The 18887-nt window shown below is 36.2% G+C and overlaps 1 protein-coding gene across 7 annotated transcripts in view; it reads left to right on the top strand.

Annotated features, from left to right (window-relative positions):
* The window catches only part of ZCCHC4 (zinc finger CCHC-type containing 4), a 50851-nt gene extending 32328 nt beyond the window's left edge, over window positions 1–18523 (top strand). For 3 of the 7 annotated variants that reach the window (XM_019962538.2, XM_019962539.2, XM_019962540.2), the window contains 6 exons: window positions 724–824; window positions 8800–8921; window positions 9178–9253; window positions 12186–12237; window positions 12734–12878; window positions 17813–18523. In XM_019962538.2, the coding sequence (XP_019818097.2) occupies window positions 724–824; window positions 8800–8921; window positions 9178–9253; window positions 12186–12237; window positions 12734–12878; window positions 17813–17948 (632 nt within the window). In that variant the 3' untranslated portion in view covers window positions 17949–18523. The other 4 variants (XR_011567132.1, XM_070791242.1, XM_070791243.1 and 1 more) reach the window with 4 other exon arrangements.
* Window positions 18524–18887: the final 364 nt, after the last annotated feature.

Raw genomic sequence — 18887 nt, forward strand, 5'->3', positions numbered from 1 at the left:
AGAACCCTGTGGGCTTGAATTTGTTTCTACTGCTTATTAGCTGCATAAATTTGAACAAAGTGCTTAAATTTTGCAGCTTCGGTTTCCCCATCTATGATATGAGATTACTATATTAATATCTGACGCCAGGTGTTGGTAAAGAGATAACATATAAAAAAGTTCCTAGCATTGTGCTCAGCCTGTATGAGGTGTTCTGTAAATAATAGCTATGTCCACTGTCTCTCATAAAAATTAATTTTGATGGAATTGTTCATAAGAATCTCCCATGATTCAGAAAAGATGTATCCACCCTGAAAGCTGGCATAGTGAGTTATGGCAGAGATAAGGATTCAAATCTAAGGCCTTCTGCCTTCTGGTCTAGGAATCCTTCCACTGTGTCACAACCACTTTTGTGCTTCATAGTGAAACTCATTTTTTATTTCTCACTTTTTAGGTAATATCTTTGCCTTTACCTAGACCACAGTGATATGCATATAAAGTTAACTTTTATATACATACCCCGTGTAGCTGTGGTTAAATAGACGAGAATGTTTCCATTGACTTTGGGGAAAAGTCAAGTTGTAAATGGTACTTCAGTAAATAGTCTCTCCTTTTGTATGATTTAAATGTATTGAAGGATTACAGTTTCTCCCAATACCATATTTTTTTCAGTAACAACTCTCTTCTTTATGTTTTCTCTGATATCAGTTTTTTCTTTTCTGTTTTTTTTTTGTGATCCATTAGATAACAGTCAGAAAGAACTACCCATATTCTGGATTTTCCCCTATTTTTTTGAATCCCGAATTTGTCAGTTTTTCCCAAGCTTCTGCATGTTGGATTACCAGGTATAGTAAATATTCTGTTTTCTGGCATGGTTGGGAAGTAGATATTCTGCTTAAATAAATATTCTGGTAGGACTATCCATCAGTTTTAGTAAATGCAAACACTATAAGCTATAGGAGACACTAAAACTCTATCATATGTAACTTAGTGCAGTGGTTCCTGGTGTCTGTAATCTCTAGGGTGCCTATTAAAAATATAGATTTTTAGGTACCAAAATAAGCCTACTAAATCAAAATCAGAGGGTAAAGCTGTAAGAAAAAATATTTTACCAAGCTTCCCAGGTAATTCTGAACTCAGCCAGGTTTTAAACTAAATGATCTAATGTTTCACATCACCAGGAGAGTGGGCAGCACCCCAGGATCATCATTATGAACATGGGATTTCTCCATTCAGAGGTGGTAGAGAAGTAAATCACTTTTTCTGGTGGGTGGAATGCCTTGTACACTTTACTTTGTTGTCCAGAGGATGCCAGGAGCTCCAAGGAGGGGTTTGCCCAAAGTCGTGTTGAAACAACTAGTGTTTCAGAGAAGTGAAGATGCTGAGGTGTGAGTGTGCTGATTCAGGGCACTGACCAGACCTTCTCCGTCACGTCCCTGCCGTTCAGCTCGTCTGCTTTAGTGTCCACTCTCCTGGATTCATTTCCTTGAGTTCTGAGTTTAACCCTGTTGTTGCCATCACAGTGTGTGGTCAGCAAGTGGGCACTGTTTCTTCTTCTGTAATGACATTTTTCTGTTTGAGTTTTCTGAGCAGTTGACTAGTCTCTGATCAAGGTTTTTCAGCCCCCAAACTGTAAAAGTCTTCACTAGTCATTCCAAGCCAGCAGTTGATTCTTTTCTTTTATTAATTGAAGCATAGTCCATTTACCATACTGTGTTACTTTCAGGTGTACAGCCTAGTGATTGTATTATATTATATAATTTATTATATAATATACATTATATTATATGCAGATTATATTATATTATATGCTATTACAAGATAATCAGAGAAGGCAATGGCACCCCAGTCCAGTACACTTGCCTGGAAAATCCCATGGATGGAGGAGCCTGGTGGGCTGCAGTCCATGGGATCGCTAGGAGTCGGACACAACTGAGCGACTTCACTTTCTCTTTTCACTTTCATGCATTGGAGGAGGAAATGGCAACCCACTCCAGTATTCTTGCCTGGAGAATCCCAGGGATGGGGGAGGCTGGTGGGCTGCCATCTCTGGGGTCACACAAAGTCAGACACGACTGAAGTGACTTAGCATAGCATAGCATAGCATTACAAGATAATAGGTATAATTCCTGTAGCACTTGGCTCTAATCTTTGTACGTCCTGAAGATGTATACTATTATGAAAATTATTTAGAAATAATGTGAGAAACAGTGTTACTAAAAATGAGGGCACAGATCCTACCTGTAATTCTACTCCAAACAGCAAATATATTGTTGAAGTAGAGTTGACCCTTGAATACCCAGGGGGTTAGGGGTACAATTGGAAATCAGTGTATAACTTATAATTAGCCCTCTGTATTTGAACTTTCTCCATATCTGTGGTTCCGCATCTGTGGATTCAGCCAAATTTGTTTTGATAGTATTTACTATTGAAAAAGATCCATGAATAAGTAGACCCACACAGTTCAAACTTGTGTTGTTCAGGGGTCAACTGTATTCACTTCTAGTCTTCTCAGAAAATAGTTTTACATATTTGTAATCATAGCAGATGAATATGAATTCTGTTTCCTTCATGGTGCCTTATATAAATGTATGTTTTAAAATGTAGCTATATAATCTTATGCTTTATTATTTCATTAGCAGATTGTATTGTTATTCTCTCTTTTTTCAGACTTAAGAGGTTGCTTCCACCTTTAAACATCTTTTATTCATAGAATTTTTTAATATTATACATAACTCCCTTAAAATAAATTTCTAAAACTGAAATAGAGTTAAAAAGTTACATTGTCAAGTTTAATGGACATTTTCATGGCTGTTGAACCACATTAACAGATTCCTTTCCAAAACTGTGTAGCACAAGTCATTTTAACCTTGATTTCTTGAGCTCTGCTTTAGGCAAAATCTGTATCATAATTCTTCTCAAAGCTGGTTTACTTTCCTTTTTAGGGCATCCAGTTTTCTGTTGCTTATCTGAAGGATGCTTCTACTGTAATATGGACACTTGCAATGCAGAGATAGCTGACATATCCTAGAGATGTTAACTGAGCAAGCCATTTCTGGCTTCCAGGTACACCTGCTGCCTTTGACAGTGAATAATCATACAGTATAATGTTTGGCACATAGTAGGTGCCCTATACACATTGAGTGAGTAATTGAATGAAAAAGAGAATGAACTCTGGAGTTGAAAAGGAACTAGGTTTTAATCCTAGTTCTGGCACTTAATAACTAGGCCTACACATTTTATCTAACTCTCTGAAACTTATCTTGTTAAATGAGCATAGTAACAATATATCTGGCTCATAAGGTTTTAAGAATTACTTGAGATAATATCTTAAAAAGCTTAGCCTTGTCTCTGACCCACAGCAAACGTAGAATAAAGGTCATTGCTATCAGCATTGTTGAAACCATCTTGATACTGTCATCATTCAGATGGTCCCAGAGTCAGGGTAAAACTTTCCTTCAGGTCTCGTTTGTACAGCATCTGAGACATTAAAATTGTGAAACACATCATTCCTCAGAAAACTTTCATCCACATTTTGTTGTTGTTCAGTCACTAGGTCATATCTGACTTTTTGCAACCCCATAGATTGCAGCGTGCCAGGCTTCCGTGTCCTTTGCTATCTCCTCGAGTTTGCTCAAACTTATTTCCATTTTTTCACTGTGGGCAAGAGTTTGAAATGGTGAGGAGGCAGAAGAAGGCAGATCCAGGATAAGGCAGATGCCAGCAATTAATGTGGATTAACCAGTTATTGTTTGTTTAGACAGGCTGTGTTACTACCAAAGAACTGTTACAAATGTTGGAGTTTTAGTTTTGAGAACTAGTTCCAAGGTCCAAGTTTACTGAAAGTAGTTATATAACTCAGTGCACTGGGGGAAAAGGTTCTAATTAGATCATGTATATCAGACAGGGTGAAAGCAGTGTTTTCAATTAGAGAGAAAGCCAACTTTTGAGAAGAATTAGAATAAAACTATAAAACAAAACAAATCTTCATTTTTTTGTGATTCCTACTAAAGATAAGAACTACTGCCCCATTACATGCTCACTGGGAGAAGATTTTGCCAGATCTCCTGGGGCGAATGTAAACCTCGTTTATTGTACTTCACCTTTGATGGTTTTTCTGTTTTTTGTTTTTGTTTTGACACTTTCTCTAGACTTATTATTATCCTTTCCAAACCTTTTGCATTCTTTCTTTTTTTTCTATTGTTACTTTAGCTTCATTTTGTGGTAATTTTTTCCCTTTTATATTAAACTGCCTTCATCAATTGAAAAATTTTCAAGTTTCCTCTCCTCCTTCACAGATCTTTTCCCATAGACCTTGATTAGGCTTTCTTTCTGACTTGGTCTGAGATAATTATATGCCCCCAAACCACAATACAGTAAAACACACACACACACACACACACAAAATCTCTTTTTTCAGAAATACTTTTTAGGTTAGAGGAAGGCAGAAATGCTGCAAATCTTCATAAAATATAAATCATGTAGAATCTTCAGTGATAAAGTACTTGATGAATACAGAATAAATAGTTATCTAAGACCTAGAAAGGAAGGATTTGGTAATGAAAAGAAATTCTGATTTAGAGTCAGAAGTTTGAGTCCTAGCACTGCCTTTTAGAAGCTATTTAATCTTGAGGGAAGTTACTTTATCTTTCCAGGTCTCTGTTTCCTTACCTGTAAAATAAAATAATTGAACCAGAAAAGGGATGGCAGATAAGTTTTACTTTTAGACGTAAGCCTGATGAATTGTCAGTGACTTCCTGGAGAATTTGTTGAGAATACCATACTCAGTGGCAGAAAGTAGTGAGATTGATTAGTCATGTCTGCCACAGGGTCAGGGTCAGAGAGTGGTAGATTCAGGTCCTGTATTTACCATATCTGAGCTGGATCATCTCACTTCCCTTCCACCTGGAACATGCTATGATCTCTTGTTTCTACTTAGTCTGGGACATTTATCTGGATTGTTAAAAGTAGAGATCTTTGCTTTTCTGGTTTTTTTTTAAAGCTATCATTTAAAAAAATCATCCCATTAGAAAACAGTTTTTCGAGGCTGATTTCATGTTAAGAAATGAAGACACTTTGACAGGAATTTCTGAGAAATGATTGTAAATTATAAGGTGACAAGAAATTCTCAAAACTCAATATATAGTAAACATAAAACATTTAATGGATTTGAAGTGATGAATAACACACAAACATGTCTGTGTATGTCTCTGTATATATCTATATGTATCTATACATATGATATTTAAAATAAGAGGTTACATGGAATAAGGTTTTTAACCTTTTAGAAGTTCTTTAATCTTGAGGGAAGTCACTTTATCTTTCCAGGTCTCTGTTTCCTTACCTGTAAAATAAAATAATTGAACCAAAAAAAGGATGGCAGATAAGTTTTACTTTTAAACTTAAGCCTGATTAATATATTACATATGTAATATATATGTAAAAAACCTTATTGCTATGGCAGAAGTTGAGTGATGGAGCTGAAGAGTTCACTTGGGATCTTTTGAATATAATGAAATTAAACAACATACTTTAGGGAGTTCTGAAAATACAAGTATGTACTGTTTTTATTTAATCTTTATTTCCCAGCATGACATTTCAAGCATAGTAGGTGCAGAGTAATTGTCAACTTGAATGTCTTGGTTTCCATAGAACTAGTTTCAGTCTTGTGTTGCAGAAGACATTTGCTTATAGATAAAATTAAAAGTTAGGAATTGCAGATATTTTGTACTTTCCCTCATTTCTATACAGTACTTCATCACATTAATCAGTTCCATGGGAGAAATTTTCTATTTGAAAATGCCTCTCATCATCATTGTGAGTGAAATGTCAGGGATAATGATGGGAAAATGGTGTATCAGCTCTACCACTAGTGATATGCAATTTGCAAAATTGTGTTTGCTTTACAGCACTTCCATAGGAGGTTTATTTGTGTGGATGAAGCTATGAAATATGGATGTATGTTAGAGGTACATTAATTTACCCTAGCAGCATGCATTTTACATACCATATGTTTATAGTTAATTAGCACAACAAACCCACATTTAAAAATAATAATAATCTCAATTAGGTTATGCAAAATCAAGTAATCAACCACCTTCCTGACACACACATTCTCTGACTCCTTGGGTAATCATAAAGAAATTGTTCTTTTCCCCCCTCTCTTCCATCTGCTATCTATTCTATTGCATGGAGTATTCCATTTACTTAAAGTCTTTCTAAGATACTCTTTTCCAGCATTTGAAAATCTTCATAAGATTCTCTTGGAAAGAATTTTTTTTCTTATGACACTCATAAATGTTCAGAATATCTTTGTTGGATTTAATAAGGTGCCATATATTTATTGAGTACATTGAGGAAGTGCGTTAGGGAAAACTTATGAATTTAAACCATTTTAAAAGAAAACTACTTAAAGTACTGTTTTAAGGTGATTGAAGTAAAGTCTGCTTTTGTGTCTTAGCCTCTAATAGGTAACATATATTCATAGAATTTTAAAGTTGGAAACAAGCATAGCTTTAGCATAGGCTAACTTCCCAATATAATAATCCTCTCCACTAAATTCATGACAAGCAGCCATCTAGCCTCACTTGAATGCTTTCAGTGAGCAAAGTCCTACAGCCTTACAAGGCAACTCAATTTATTTAATAGCTCTAATCATTAGAAAATTTTCTCATATGGAGATAAAATATGCTCCCTATTAACTTCTAACCATTGGTCCTACTTCTCTTTTCCAAAGCAATGAAGGAGAAGTCTAATTTCTATTCCACATGACACTCCTTCAGTTATAAAATAGCCATCAGATCCTCCCAGTCTTCTCTTTTCTGAATAAACACCCCCAGTCTGTAAAACTGTAAGTCCTATTTATCCTCATTACTTTCAGTAGAAATGAACTGGCTTTATTAATGTCTCTCTTAAAATGTAGCAACTGAATGCAGAGCTTTGAAAGTGATCTAACCTCTTCTCCTTTCCTTGTTAATGATACTGTAGTTGTTATACTCCTGAGCAATCCAGCTGTAGACCCACACCTACTCTTACATGCTTACTCTAGACTGTGGACTCACTACGCTGACCTGTGTATGCTCACCATGCAGAACACTCTAGGGCTTTTTTCCTCACTGTCTCTCATTTAGTTGGGTCTCCTCACCTTGTACTTTTCTTTCCCCCCACTGCTGAAGCTTGTTAATCAGTCTTCCTAGATTTGTTCCCCTGTACATCTAGCCAGCAGTGCTACGGCCATGGGAGAACCTAGGAGTCTCCCATTAAAGGCCTCTCTTTCCATTGTGCTCAGTGCCTCCAGTTCAGTCAGTTCAGTCGCTCAGTCGTGTCTGACTCTGTGACCCCATGGACTGTAGCACGCCAGGCTTCCCTGTCCTTCACTATCTTCCAGAGCTTGCTCAAACTCATGTCCATTGAGTCGGTGATGCCATCCAACCATCTCATCCTCTGTCGTCCCCTTTTCCTCCTGCCTTCAATCTTTCCCAGCATCAGGCCATAAGGGTCTTTTCCAGTGAGTCAGTTCTTCACATCAGGTGGCCAAAGTTTTGGACACTTTGACAGGAATTTCTGAGATGCCTTATGCCTTATATTTTTGCAGTTCTCTCATTAAATAGCTAGCTTGTGAGTTAGTTCTGTTGTAAATTCTTAAGTGTAATCTTATGTAGAATCTATGCAATTTATTACTTGAAAGTTGGGATCTATCTTATAAAAATCTCATAATACTCTTGTGGGTGATCTAAAGCAGTGTTTCTCAAACTTTAGTGTGTGAAGAGGGCTTGTTAAAAATAAGATTGCTAAGCCCCACCCCCAGAGTTTGTGTTTTTAGGTCCTAGGTGGGACAAGAAATTGCATTTCTAACATGATCCCAGGTGATGCTGATATTGCTGATCCAGACACCACACTTTGAGAGTTAATGATCTGAAGAAAGATGGACTTAGTGGCTAGGTGGAATTCACGGCAGTTTTAAAACCAAACTGAGAATGTTTATGGTTGATAGGCTGGAGGAGGAGACGGGAGCCAGAAGCTGATAGGAATCATGCTTGTTGGTTTCAGTTTACTTTCCAGATAATCTGTAGAAAGGGAAAGTTGAGTTAGGGATATTAAGGAGAGAGGTGAATGCTTGAAGTAGTCATTGTGGGGAGAACTGTAGTTGATTTCCATCTGTGTCTCCATCCTTCTATCGCCAACATATGCCAGGTCCTGAATTCAGTGTTTTACATACACTGGCTCATTTAACTTTCACAGCAACTCTAAGGTAAGTGTTAGTAACCTCCTTTTCCAGATGAAAATGATGCAGGCTTGCCTGCAGTCATATAACAAGTGAGCGGCAGAGCCACTGCCTGGCCTCGACCTGGCTCTGTCAGAAAGTGACGGTGGAGGGCCAAACCAAGGTGGCACTGAGCCTCAGGGAGCTGAAAACTGACATGCAGTGAATGCAGCCTGAAAAACCCTAACCAAGCTGGCACAGACCATCAAAGGTGGAATTTTTTAACCCCCAAAGCTAAATTCTTAATTATTTAATAGCACTTCTTGCAGAGTCTGTTGCGTTGGATACAAGATTAGAGTTCTTCTCTTAATCCCAGGTAACATGAATTTGTCATAACAAATTTTAACTTTTTTATAATAAAATTTTACTCTCATGGAGTCCTCTCTGAATCTGTTGACTAATAAATAAATTCTTGCTTTTAAGAACTTATTGTCAAATGCTCTGATTTAATTTGTATCTTGGCATCAGTTTGTTCACTTATTGGTTAAAGAGTCTTAACAAATGTTGACTCAGTTGAGGAATTTTTATTTTAATTTTTTTTTTTTTTTACTTTCTAGGTAGATTATGATAATCATGCACTTTATAAACATGGAAAGACGGGACGGAAACAGTCTCCTGTGCGTATTTTCACGAATATCCCACCTAACAAAATAATCCTTCCTATTGAAGAAGGGTACAGGTAGGATCATAGAGGGACCTTGAAATACATGAGTCACTGAAAATGAAGTTCCATATATCTGACACAAAAATGCCTTTCATATTGACTCATGTAGTACTTTTATTATTGTTAAATGTGGCCTAAAATGTTGTATTGAATTTAATTTGAATTATACCGAGTTTTTGTAACATGCCTTGTGAACTTTTATCTACCTTGTGAATCTCAATAGGTATAAATATATGCAGCTCATTTCATCGAGTCTTTCTTTTCTCCTTAGATTTTGCCCACTGTGTCAACGATATGTTTCTCTAGAGAATCAACACTGTGAACACTGTAATTCTTGTACATCCAAGGTATAGTTTTCTTTAGAATGTGTTTTTACTCAAATATGTTAGTTTTATTTTAGTTCACTAGTTTCATTACATTTGCTTAATGCTATTTTTTTAATATTATAATTCATATTACTGTATTAATGCCAAAGAATGTTCAAACTACTATACAGTTGTGTTCATTTCGCATGCTAGCAAGGTTATGCTCAAAATCCTTCAAGCTAGGCTTCAGCAATATGTGAACCAAGAATTTCCAGATGTGCAAGCCGGGTTGAGAAAAGCCAGAAGAACCAGAGATCAAATTGCCAATATTCATTGGGTCATGGAGAAAGCAAGAGAATTCCAGAGAAACATCTACTTCTGCTTCATTGATTATGCTAAAGCCTTTGACTGTGTGGATCACAACAAACTGTGGGAAATTCTTAAAGAGATGCAAGTACCAGACCACTTTATATGTCTCCTAAGGAACCTGTATGCAGGTCAAGAAGCAACGGTTAGAACTTAATATGGAACAATGGACTGGTTCAAAATTGGGAAAGGAGTACATCAAGACTGTATTCACAACAAACTGTGGGAAATTCTTAAAGAGATGCAAGTACCAGACCACTTTATATGTCTCCTAAGGAACCTGTATGCAGGTCAAGAAGCAACGGTTAGAACTTAATATGGAACAATGGACTGGTTCAAAATTGGGAAAGGAGTACATCAAGACTGTATATTGTCACACTGCTTATTTAACTTATAGGCAGAGTACATCATGTGAAATGCTAAGCTGGATGACTCACAAGCTGGAATCAAGATTGCCAAGGGAAATATCAACAGCCTCAGATATGCACATGATACTACTCTAATGGCAGAAAGTGAAGAGGGACTAAAGAGCCTCTAAAGAGGAGAGTGAAAAAACTGGCTTGAAACTCAACATTCAAAAATCTAAGATCATGAAATCCAGTCCCATCACTTCATGGCAAATAGATTGGGAAAAAGTAGAAGCAGTGACGGATTTTATTTTCTTGGGCTCCAAAATCACTGCAGATGGTGACTGCAGCCATGAAATTAAAAGACATTTGCTCCTTGGAAGGAAAGCTATGATAAACCTAAATAGCATAATAAAAAGCAAAGACATCCCTTTGCTGACAAAGTCCATATAGTCAAAGCTATGGTTTTTTCAGTAGTCATGTACGGGTGTGAATGTTGAATCATAAAGAAAGCTGAGCTTCAAAGACTGATGCTTTTGAATAGTAGTGTTGGAGAAGACTCTTGAGAGTTCCTTGACCAGCAAGGAGATCAAATCAGTCAATCTTAAGGAAATCAACCCTGAATATTCATTGAAAAGTCTGTTGCTGAAGCTCCAATACTTTGGCCACCTAATGCAAAGAGCTGACTCATTGGAAAAGACCGTGATGCTTGGGAAAGATAGAAGGCAAAAGGAGAAGGAGGCAGCAGAGAATGACATGGTTGTATAGCATCACCAACTCAATGGACATGAATTTGAGCAAACTCTGAGAGATAGTGGAGAACAGAGGAGCCTGCAGTCCATGGGATCGCAAAGCACTGGGCACGGCTTAGCAATTGAACAACAACAAGTTAGTGAATTATTGTTTATTAATTATATTTTAATACAGTACCTTTCTCTAATCATAAAGTACTGCAGGCTTTTAAAAATATTTAGTTGCCTTTATTATCATTAATAATCTTTGAGTTATTTTTATACGGTACTGTGTGACTGCTAAAATTATTAGTGTTTCAAATAAGGCACTAAATGAGGACTAAATTTTGTTGAGGGCAAAATTGTTTCAAATAAGGCATTGAATTATTAGATACCAATCACTGTTCTGATGAAGCAGCAGTTAATAACAGGACTTTTTATGTGCCAGGCCCTGTCTTAAGTGCTGTACATGGACTGAGTCATTTACTCCTCACACAGCACTAGTAGACAGAGCTTTTCACGGGTGGGGAGGGACTGCAGAGGACACGCTTCCTAGTGACATTGTTAGGGAGGCAGGATCACCCTTGGGATATTCTGTTATTTTAACTAAATCCAGTCAAAAAGAACATGTGAAGTTTAGTTGGCTGATAAGCACATACTATTCTCTAAAGGAAAGGCTATATTTTTATAACTATTGGAAAGTACATTTTTTATAACTTTATAATTGTATTACTGGTTATACTGGTTTTTTACTATGGTAGCATTGATTATATTTATTTCCAATTAGTTTAGAAAGTGTCTGTATTCTTCATTAAAAAAAAATTGTGCCCAAATGATACAAATTACAAAATGAGGAAAAAAAAGAAACAATTTTTTTAATTTAGAGATGCACACATAAGTGGAAAAGATAAAAACAAGGAAGTGAGCATCAGAAAAGCTAGGATAGGTGCTTCTCAGTGCGGAAGGAGGAATGCTGGACTAGAAAGGGGCATTTGGGGAAGTGTCTAGGGGACTGATGGTATTCTGTCTCTTGACTTAATTGGGTTCTTCAGTGTTCACTTTATAATACTCACTAAACTGGATGTATGCATTTCATGTACTTTTTAAGGTATGTTTTATTTCATAGTTTTTAAATTACCTAGATAGTAACCTCCATCCTTCTAAATTACATTTTCTCAAATATGAACGTTATTAAGGATTATGACAGATAGACTATAAAAACTATGAGTCATTAATTCTCTTGAAATTTTCTTTGAGTCCTTCTTCATGCAGTTTGGGTTGATTTATCTGGAGTGGACTTTCAAGATCATTTAAATAAATCCCCCAGTTTTAGTGTTAAGGAATCTGGGGCATTTGAGTTGAGTGGAGAAATGCATAAATTAAAATCAAAGTATTTAATTGTAAAGCTCAGGAAAGTGAGAAATAAGGAATGAATAATTTACATAGCTTTTAATAAGCCATTTTAATTTTTAATTATCAGACTTGATTCTTAATGACAAATTAATCATAATTTAAAAATTGTTTTTGTAGGATGGCAGGAAATGGAACCATTGCTTTCTCTGCAAAAAGTGTGTAAAGCCTTGTAAGTATTTAGACTTAGTGTTTGAGATCCTATGAAAACATTTGGGTTTTTCTTCATCTAAATAGAATTTTTATTTAACTGTATTGACAAAAGAAAAAAATTAATATAGAGACTTACATTAATTTACTTTCTTTTTAATTTTTACACTTATTAAAATGAACTTTCTCTTCTTCAGAGAGAGAGATGACTTTACCTTGTTTGGTTTGGCTTGTTTTAGTAGGATTTTGTATTGTTCAGCCAGTCCCCATTGTATCAGTGGTTTGTGACTCATTGCAGAAGGGTGGAATTTGTTGCCACGTATCAGAAAGAAGTTAGCTGGTTTATGTGGGATTCCAATCTCTTAACCTTGGCCTCTTTAGCCAAACTATAATTAACTAGGCAAAGCGATCACAATATTTGAAGTAAACACTATTCATACTTAGTCATCATAAAGATTAATCTAATGAAAAATTCTATTAAATGAACCTCTTCTAAAACCTAATTTTTTATTTTACAGCCTGGATCCACTGTAGCATTTGCAATCACTGTGCTCTTCCAGATCATTCTTGCAAGGGCCCTAAAGACGGCTGCTTTATTTGTGGTGAATTAGATCATAAACGGAGTGCTTGTCCTAACATCTCTACATCTAAGAAAGTTAACAAGTTAGTTGAATTCCTTTATTTACTAGAAAAAATTTTTCTTGTGTACAGAACAATCCACAAAAGTGTGCAATACCTGAAGGACCCATAAGTGCTAAATTAATTGTTGCTTTCAGTGTCAGGCATTGTTTGCATAGATGGGGAGGAAGGGTATCAAGGTGAGTCAGAGAGCTTAAGATTTTACAGGCAAGACCAGTAAATAACCAAAATATAAGGTAGAAAATGACTGACGAACTTTCCTGTATGTGTATGTAATATAGTAGTTACAATTCAGAGCAACATTATACCAATGACAGTAGTTGATTTAGAAATATTATTGGTATTTCAAATGGGCTGACTTGTGATTACATTTTTTTCTTTTTAAACTAAAGGGATGACATGTATTGATTGAGTTCTCTTGTTTTGCTGATGTGAAAACCAGATAGCTAAGTTTAATATTACATTAAAATTGAGATCAGGATAAAAATTTTGAGCAATCATATAACTTGTGATAAAAAAACATCTTTTAGTATTACAAGTGTTAGGTTGGTGCAGAAGTAATTGCGGTCTTGCATTGTTGAATTTTGCCATTTGATACTGAAATACATTCTTAAATAGATGTTACTTTATACATCCTTTTAATGCACATTTCTTTTCTTTTTTGCTAATGAGTTATTGTTTATTTTGTATTTATTTTAGACTATAGAAATGATATTAGACAAAAAAACAAATTTGAGCAATTCTTTTATTCGAGGTCAAAATGGGTTGTAAAGCAGCAGAGACAACTCACAACATCAACAATGCATTTGACCCAGAAACTGCTAGCATACATACAGTGCAGTGGTGGTTCAAGAAGTTTTGTAAAGGAGACAAGAGCCTTGAAGATGAGGAGTGTAATACAGCTGGTCGTAGGAAGTTGACAACGACCAATTGAGAGCCATCATTGAAGCTGATCCCCTTACAGACAAGTTGCTGAAGAACTCAACATTGACCATCCTATGGTCGTTTGACATTTCAAGCAAATTGGAAAGGTGAAAAAGCTCAATAAATGGTTGCTTCATGAGCTGACAAAAAATAAAAAAAGTAATTGTTTTGAAGTGTCATCTCTTATTCTCGGAGAAGGCACTGGTGACCCACTCCAGTACTCTTGCCTGGAAAATCCCGTGGCTGGAGGAGCCTGGTAGGCCGCAGTCCATGGGGTCGCTAAGAGTCGGACACGACTGAGCGACTTCACTTTCACTTTTCACTTTCATGCATTGGAGAAGGAAATGGCAACCCACTCCAGTGTTCTTGCCTGGAGAATCCCAGGGATGGGGGAGCCTGGTGGGCTGCCGTCTATGGGGTTGCACAGAGTCGGACACGACCGACGCAACTTAGCAGCAGCAGTTTCTCTTATTCTGTGTAGCATTTCTTGATTGGATTGTAATGCGTGATGAAAAGCAGATTTTATATGACAGCTGTCAATGACCAGCTCAGTGGTTGGACCAAGGACAAACTCCAGTGCACTTCCCAAGGCCAAACTAATACCATAAAAGGTCATGGTCACTGTTTGGTGGTCTGCTACCTGTCTGATCCACTACAGCTCTCTGAAGCCTGCTGACACCATTACATCTGAGAAGTATGCTCAGCAAATCGATGAGATGCACCAAAAATTGCAATGCCTGCAGTCAGTATTGGTTAACAGAATGGGCCCAGTTCTCCACAACATCGCCTGACCGCGTCACACAGCTGCTTCAAAAGTTGAATGAATTGGACTACAAAGTTTTGCCTCTTCCACCATATTCACCTGACCTCTCACCAACCAACTACCACATCTTCAAGCATCTCAACAACTTTTTGCAGGGAAAATGCTTCCACAACCAGCAGGCAGCAGAAAACGCTTTCCAAGAGTTGGTCAAATCCTGAAGCACAGATTTTTATGCTACAGGGATAAACAAACTTATTTCTCACTGGCAAATATGTGTTGATTGTAATGGTTCCTATTTTGATTAATAAAGATGTGTTTGAGTCTAGCTATAATAATTTAAAATTCATGGTCCAAAACAATTACTTTTGTACCAACCTGAATACTTGATGCTTTACTAACTACTTATGATTGTATTCTTTTCCATCTGTTTTTATTTTTTTGGTCAGTAGAAATTTTTTTCCATTAAAGCCCAGCCATTTGAATTCTGCCTACTATTTAAACTACCTTTTCCACTGAAAAGTGAAAATGAGAGTGTCAGTAACTTAGTCGTGTCTGACTCTTTGCGACCCCATGGACTGTAGCCTGCCAGGCTCCTCTGTCCATGGAATTCTCTAGGCAAGAATACTGGAGTGGGTGGCCATTTCTTTCTCCAAGGGATCTTCCCAACCCAGGGGTCAAACCTGAGTCACTTGCATTGCAAGCAGATTCTTTACCATTGGAGCCACTAGGGAAGCCCATATTGAATCTACTTTAAATAATTTAAATAATTTTATTTATTTACTTATTAAATAATTTAAATAAATTTAAATAATTATTCCCACTAAGTAATAAAGGGTAGAAGTGGTATTATAAAAATTAATTAAAGAGGTATATTGAGTCTTAGAAAATACTTCTCCTTATAAACCTTTAAGAATAGAATACAATCTCATAAAGTAGGGGTGATCTAGGGGTGTTTTACTATTTACAGTTTAATTCTAGTTGCAAACAGGAGTTGGTATCATGCTCAGCCTTTGATCCTGTGATTTTATGATACATGGAAACTGAATTTGCATTTTGGTAATACACTGTAGGCTCTTCCTTAGTTCTTAAATAGCTCTGACTAGTCTATTTGTTAGTAATATATTGTTTTCATTGAGGAAAATCATGTAGTATCTTTCAGTACTAGATTTTATCCATTTTAATTTAAGACCAAATCTTTTAGGACGTGGTATACCTGATAATTCTTGAATAATATCACCTTCTCTCAGAGAAGACACCTAAATTGTTAATGGTTATTTTCAGATATTGCTTTCAAAAAGTTTTTACAATGAATTGACAAGGCATGAACTTTTTACAATAGTAAAAAATAATTTTTATGCTTTTTTTTTTAGCCTATATGGCATAAAAGGTCTTTTCATCTTGTATGTTTCATAGTCGTCTTATGTTACTTTAGTTTTCCTTAGTGTTTTCGTTTGGTTATGAACTAGAATGATGCTGGCTCCCTCTTGTGGTTAGAGCTCGTTTTATCAGTCACATAAATACTTGTAATTTAGAGGACAAATATCAATACCAGGTCAATTTAATTTTAAGGCAAAATAAAACAGCCAGTTGATTTATGCTCAGTTTATCACTGTTTAAAGACTCTACCTCTGGAACATTTTGTTTATTCATATTACAAATGAGTATTTTCTTTCTGTTTTTGTTTACCATATCTTCTAGTGAAATCTGGTTCATGTTTAGTTCTTATCAGTGGATAAGCCAAAGAAAATTTGTTTGAATTTTGTATACAGGCATGCATAATAACATCATTGATTTTGCCATCAAGAGATTATACGTCATCACATTTGCTAAATCATCACTTTCCAGGACATTTTCCTACTTTAAAATAAATGGCTAGAAAAAAAGGAGACTTTTATAACATGCACAAAACAGAACGATGATGACTGTTTTGTTTTATTTTGAACTTAAAAGATACCCTAGTGCAAAATCTAAACACTTTGGAAAAATATTAAATTACCAAGCAAAATTCTGAGTAGTAGTCATGTGGAGCTACTAATAATAGCTAGTATTTATTTAGGAGTTACTATATGCGGAGCATTTTATATACCTGAATAATTTATAGTAGTGTATGTAGTATCAAGGTAAAATTAAGAGCACAGTTCCCTGAATCATGCTGGTTCTGCCACTTCCTCATAGATGATTTCTTAGCCTCAGTTTCTTTCCCTAAAAAAGAAAAAGTGAGGAGAAGGAAAGGGAAGGGTGATGTCTGTCTGTCTTGTCTGTCTCCCAGCTCCTTGAAGTCAGGTGTGCCCATTCATGTTTGTAATCCCAACACTTAACATGTATACTGAGGGAACCAAAAGAGAGGCTGGGTTTGTCCACTAGGAGATTATAGACTGTATATGAAGCTGCTTTCCCAGATTTTGGTCCTGGGAAGATCAAGAAGAAGCTTTCCCCTAGGACTTGTGGTGGTTTATAAGAAGGAGTCTAACAGTTGATATTGCTGGGCAGCCTTGGAAGTTTCCAGGTTTGCCAGTGCTGGCAGCCCCAGCCCACCCCTTTGTTCATGATATAATAAATGGCATGATTCTGCTAGCTTGGAGAAAGTGAATGAACAGACCAGTAATCTTTCTCAGCTATAGATTGCCTGTAACTTAGTTCAGAGAGCACCTGAAACAAAGGATCTGTTTTTGTTTTCTGGTATGATTTAATATTTTTTAGAGATTGACTTTCAGCTTATTCATTTTGAAGCTAGTCTTCAAGAGACCACTAAATGTGGACTTCCTGTATGGCACTTGTCAGGCTTTTAGGATACTGAGGAAAGGAAAATTAAGACTATAAGATGAGCTTCTGTAAGCCTTTTCAGAGCTGCAGCATTCTTCTACCATTGCTAACTGTCAGTGTATCGGTCTTTTTCTGAAATATGTAATTCAGGGATTTGGAGATAGAAGTGCTGAGTTGAGCGGTACAGATGTACAAGGGGAAAAAAAAAAAAAAAACCCTCCCAACTCATTGGCTTGACTATTTACCTCTGTGGTGTATTCGTCCTGAATAGATTGTTCTAAATCTGTAGTAACCATCTTTCAAAGAAATTTCTTCTCTAAAACATTTTGCTTGGTCAGGACTCTATCTCCTTGTTACTGTGGTTAGGATTCTGAGGATTTATACTTATAATACAGTAAATTCTTTCCCTTCTGTTTTCTTATTTGGTTAGCTAGTTAATTAAACTTCAACATAATTACATAATTCACTGTGCTCATTCTCCAAAATAATTTAGCACCTTGTTTTTCAGAGCTGTCAGAAAGCAGAAGCAAAGAAAAAGCAATAAGATGAAAATGGAGACCACTAAAGGACAATCCATGAATCATACATCTGCTACAAGGAAGAAGAAAAGGAGAGAAAGAACCCATCAATATCTTTGCTCTTAAATGTCCAGTGACTGGAGAATAAGAAAGATTTATAGTGCAACCTTTGATGCCATTTTCTGAAAGTGCCATGTTGGACTTAAATTCTGTTGCTTTCAAAGGTATGCACCTTTCTAAGCTTGAAAATAAGGAGGAGGTATTTTGCTGGTTTATAGACACCCCCCCTTTATACCCTCCTCCCCGCCCCCCCCACACACACACTGCAGCCCCTCTGGAGACCTTCGCTGACTCACTAGCTTTTGGTGCCTTTTTTCTCTCTTTACATCTCTTCCAGTCATACTATTTTAGCCTCTTTTATCTGAAAAATGGGCACAGAGCATTCTTTTGCAGAAAGAAAGAAAAAAATAAGAATGAAAACCTGAGGTTTTGTTTACATTGAACATAGGAATATGTTGCTAGATATTTTAAATTAAATATTAAAATATTGTACAGTGGCTTAAATCTCATTTGTAAAGAGAAATACAGTGTACAGTTTTTTTTTTAAGACAGAATCTGAAGATGGAAAGAATTTTGACAAAGGCAGTCTAAAACAATTATGATTATGGTTATATTAATATTAAATATTTATTTTTCAACTACTCTTTGCAGTTATCCTTTGATGGTATAGAATCACCTAAATGTTTGTTGAATTATGACTTGCTCTGTCATCTTATTGTCTTTTAACTTATGCAGGATGTTTCTTTATAAAAGTTGTAGCAGAGGCAGTCTATTTTGGTGATTCAAACTCTTCTTTCCTATTCTAACACTTCCTGGTTGTATGTCTTTGGCCAAGTCATTCACTCTCTAGAAGCCAGTGTTTCTTATCATTATAACAGGGACAACACATCTCAGGTTTGTTTGTGGTTAAATTAAATGAGGCACATGCACCTGGCTCTCAGTTCGCTTGTTAGCCTGGAGAAATGTTAACAGGTGAAGATGGTAATTATCTGGTGGTCCAGGGTT

Source organism: Bos indicus, chromosome 6 (assembly GCF_029378745.1).
Source record: "Bos indicus isolate NIAB-ARS_2022 breed Sahiwal x Tharparkar chromosome 6, NIAB-ARS_B.indTharparkar_mat_pri_1.0, whole genome shotgun sequence".
Classification (NCBI taxonomy): domain Eukaryota; kingdom Metazoa; phylum Chordata; class Mammalia; order Artiodactyla; family Bovidae; genus Bos; species Bos indicus.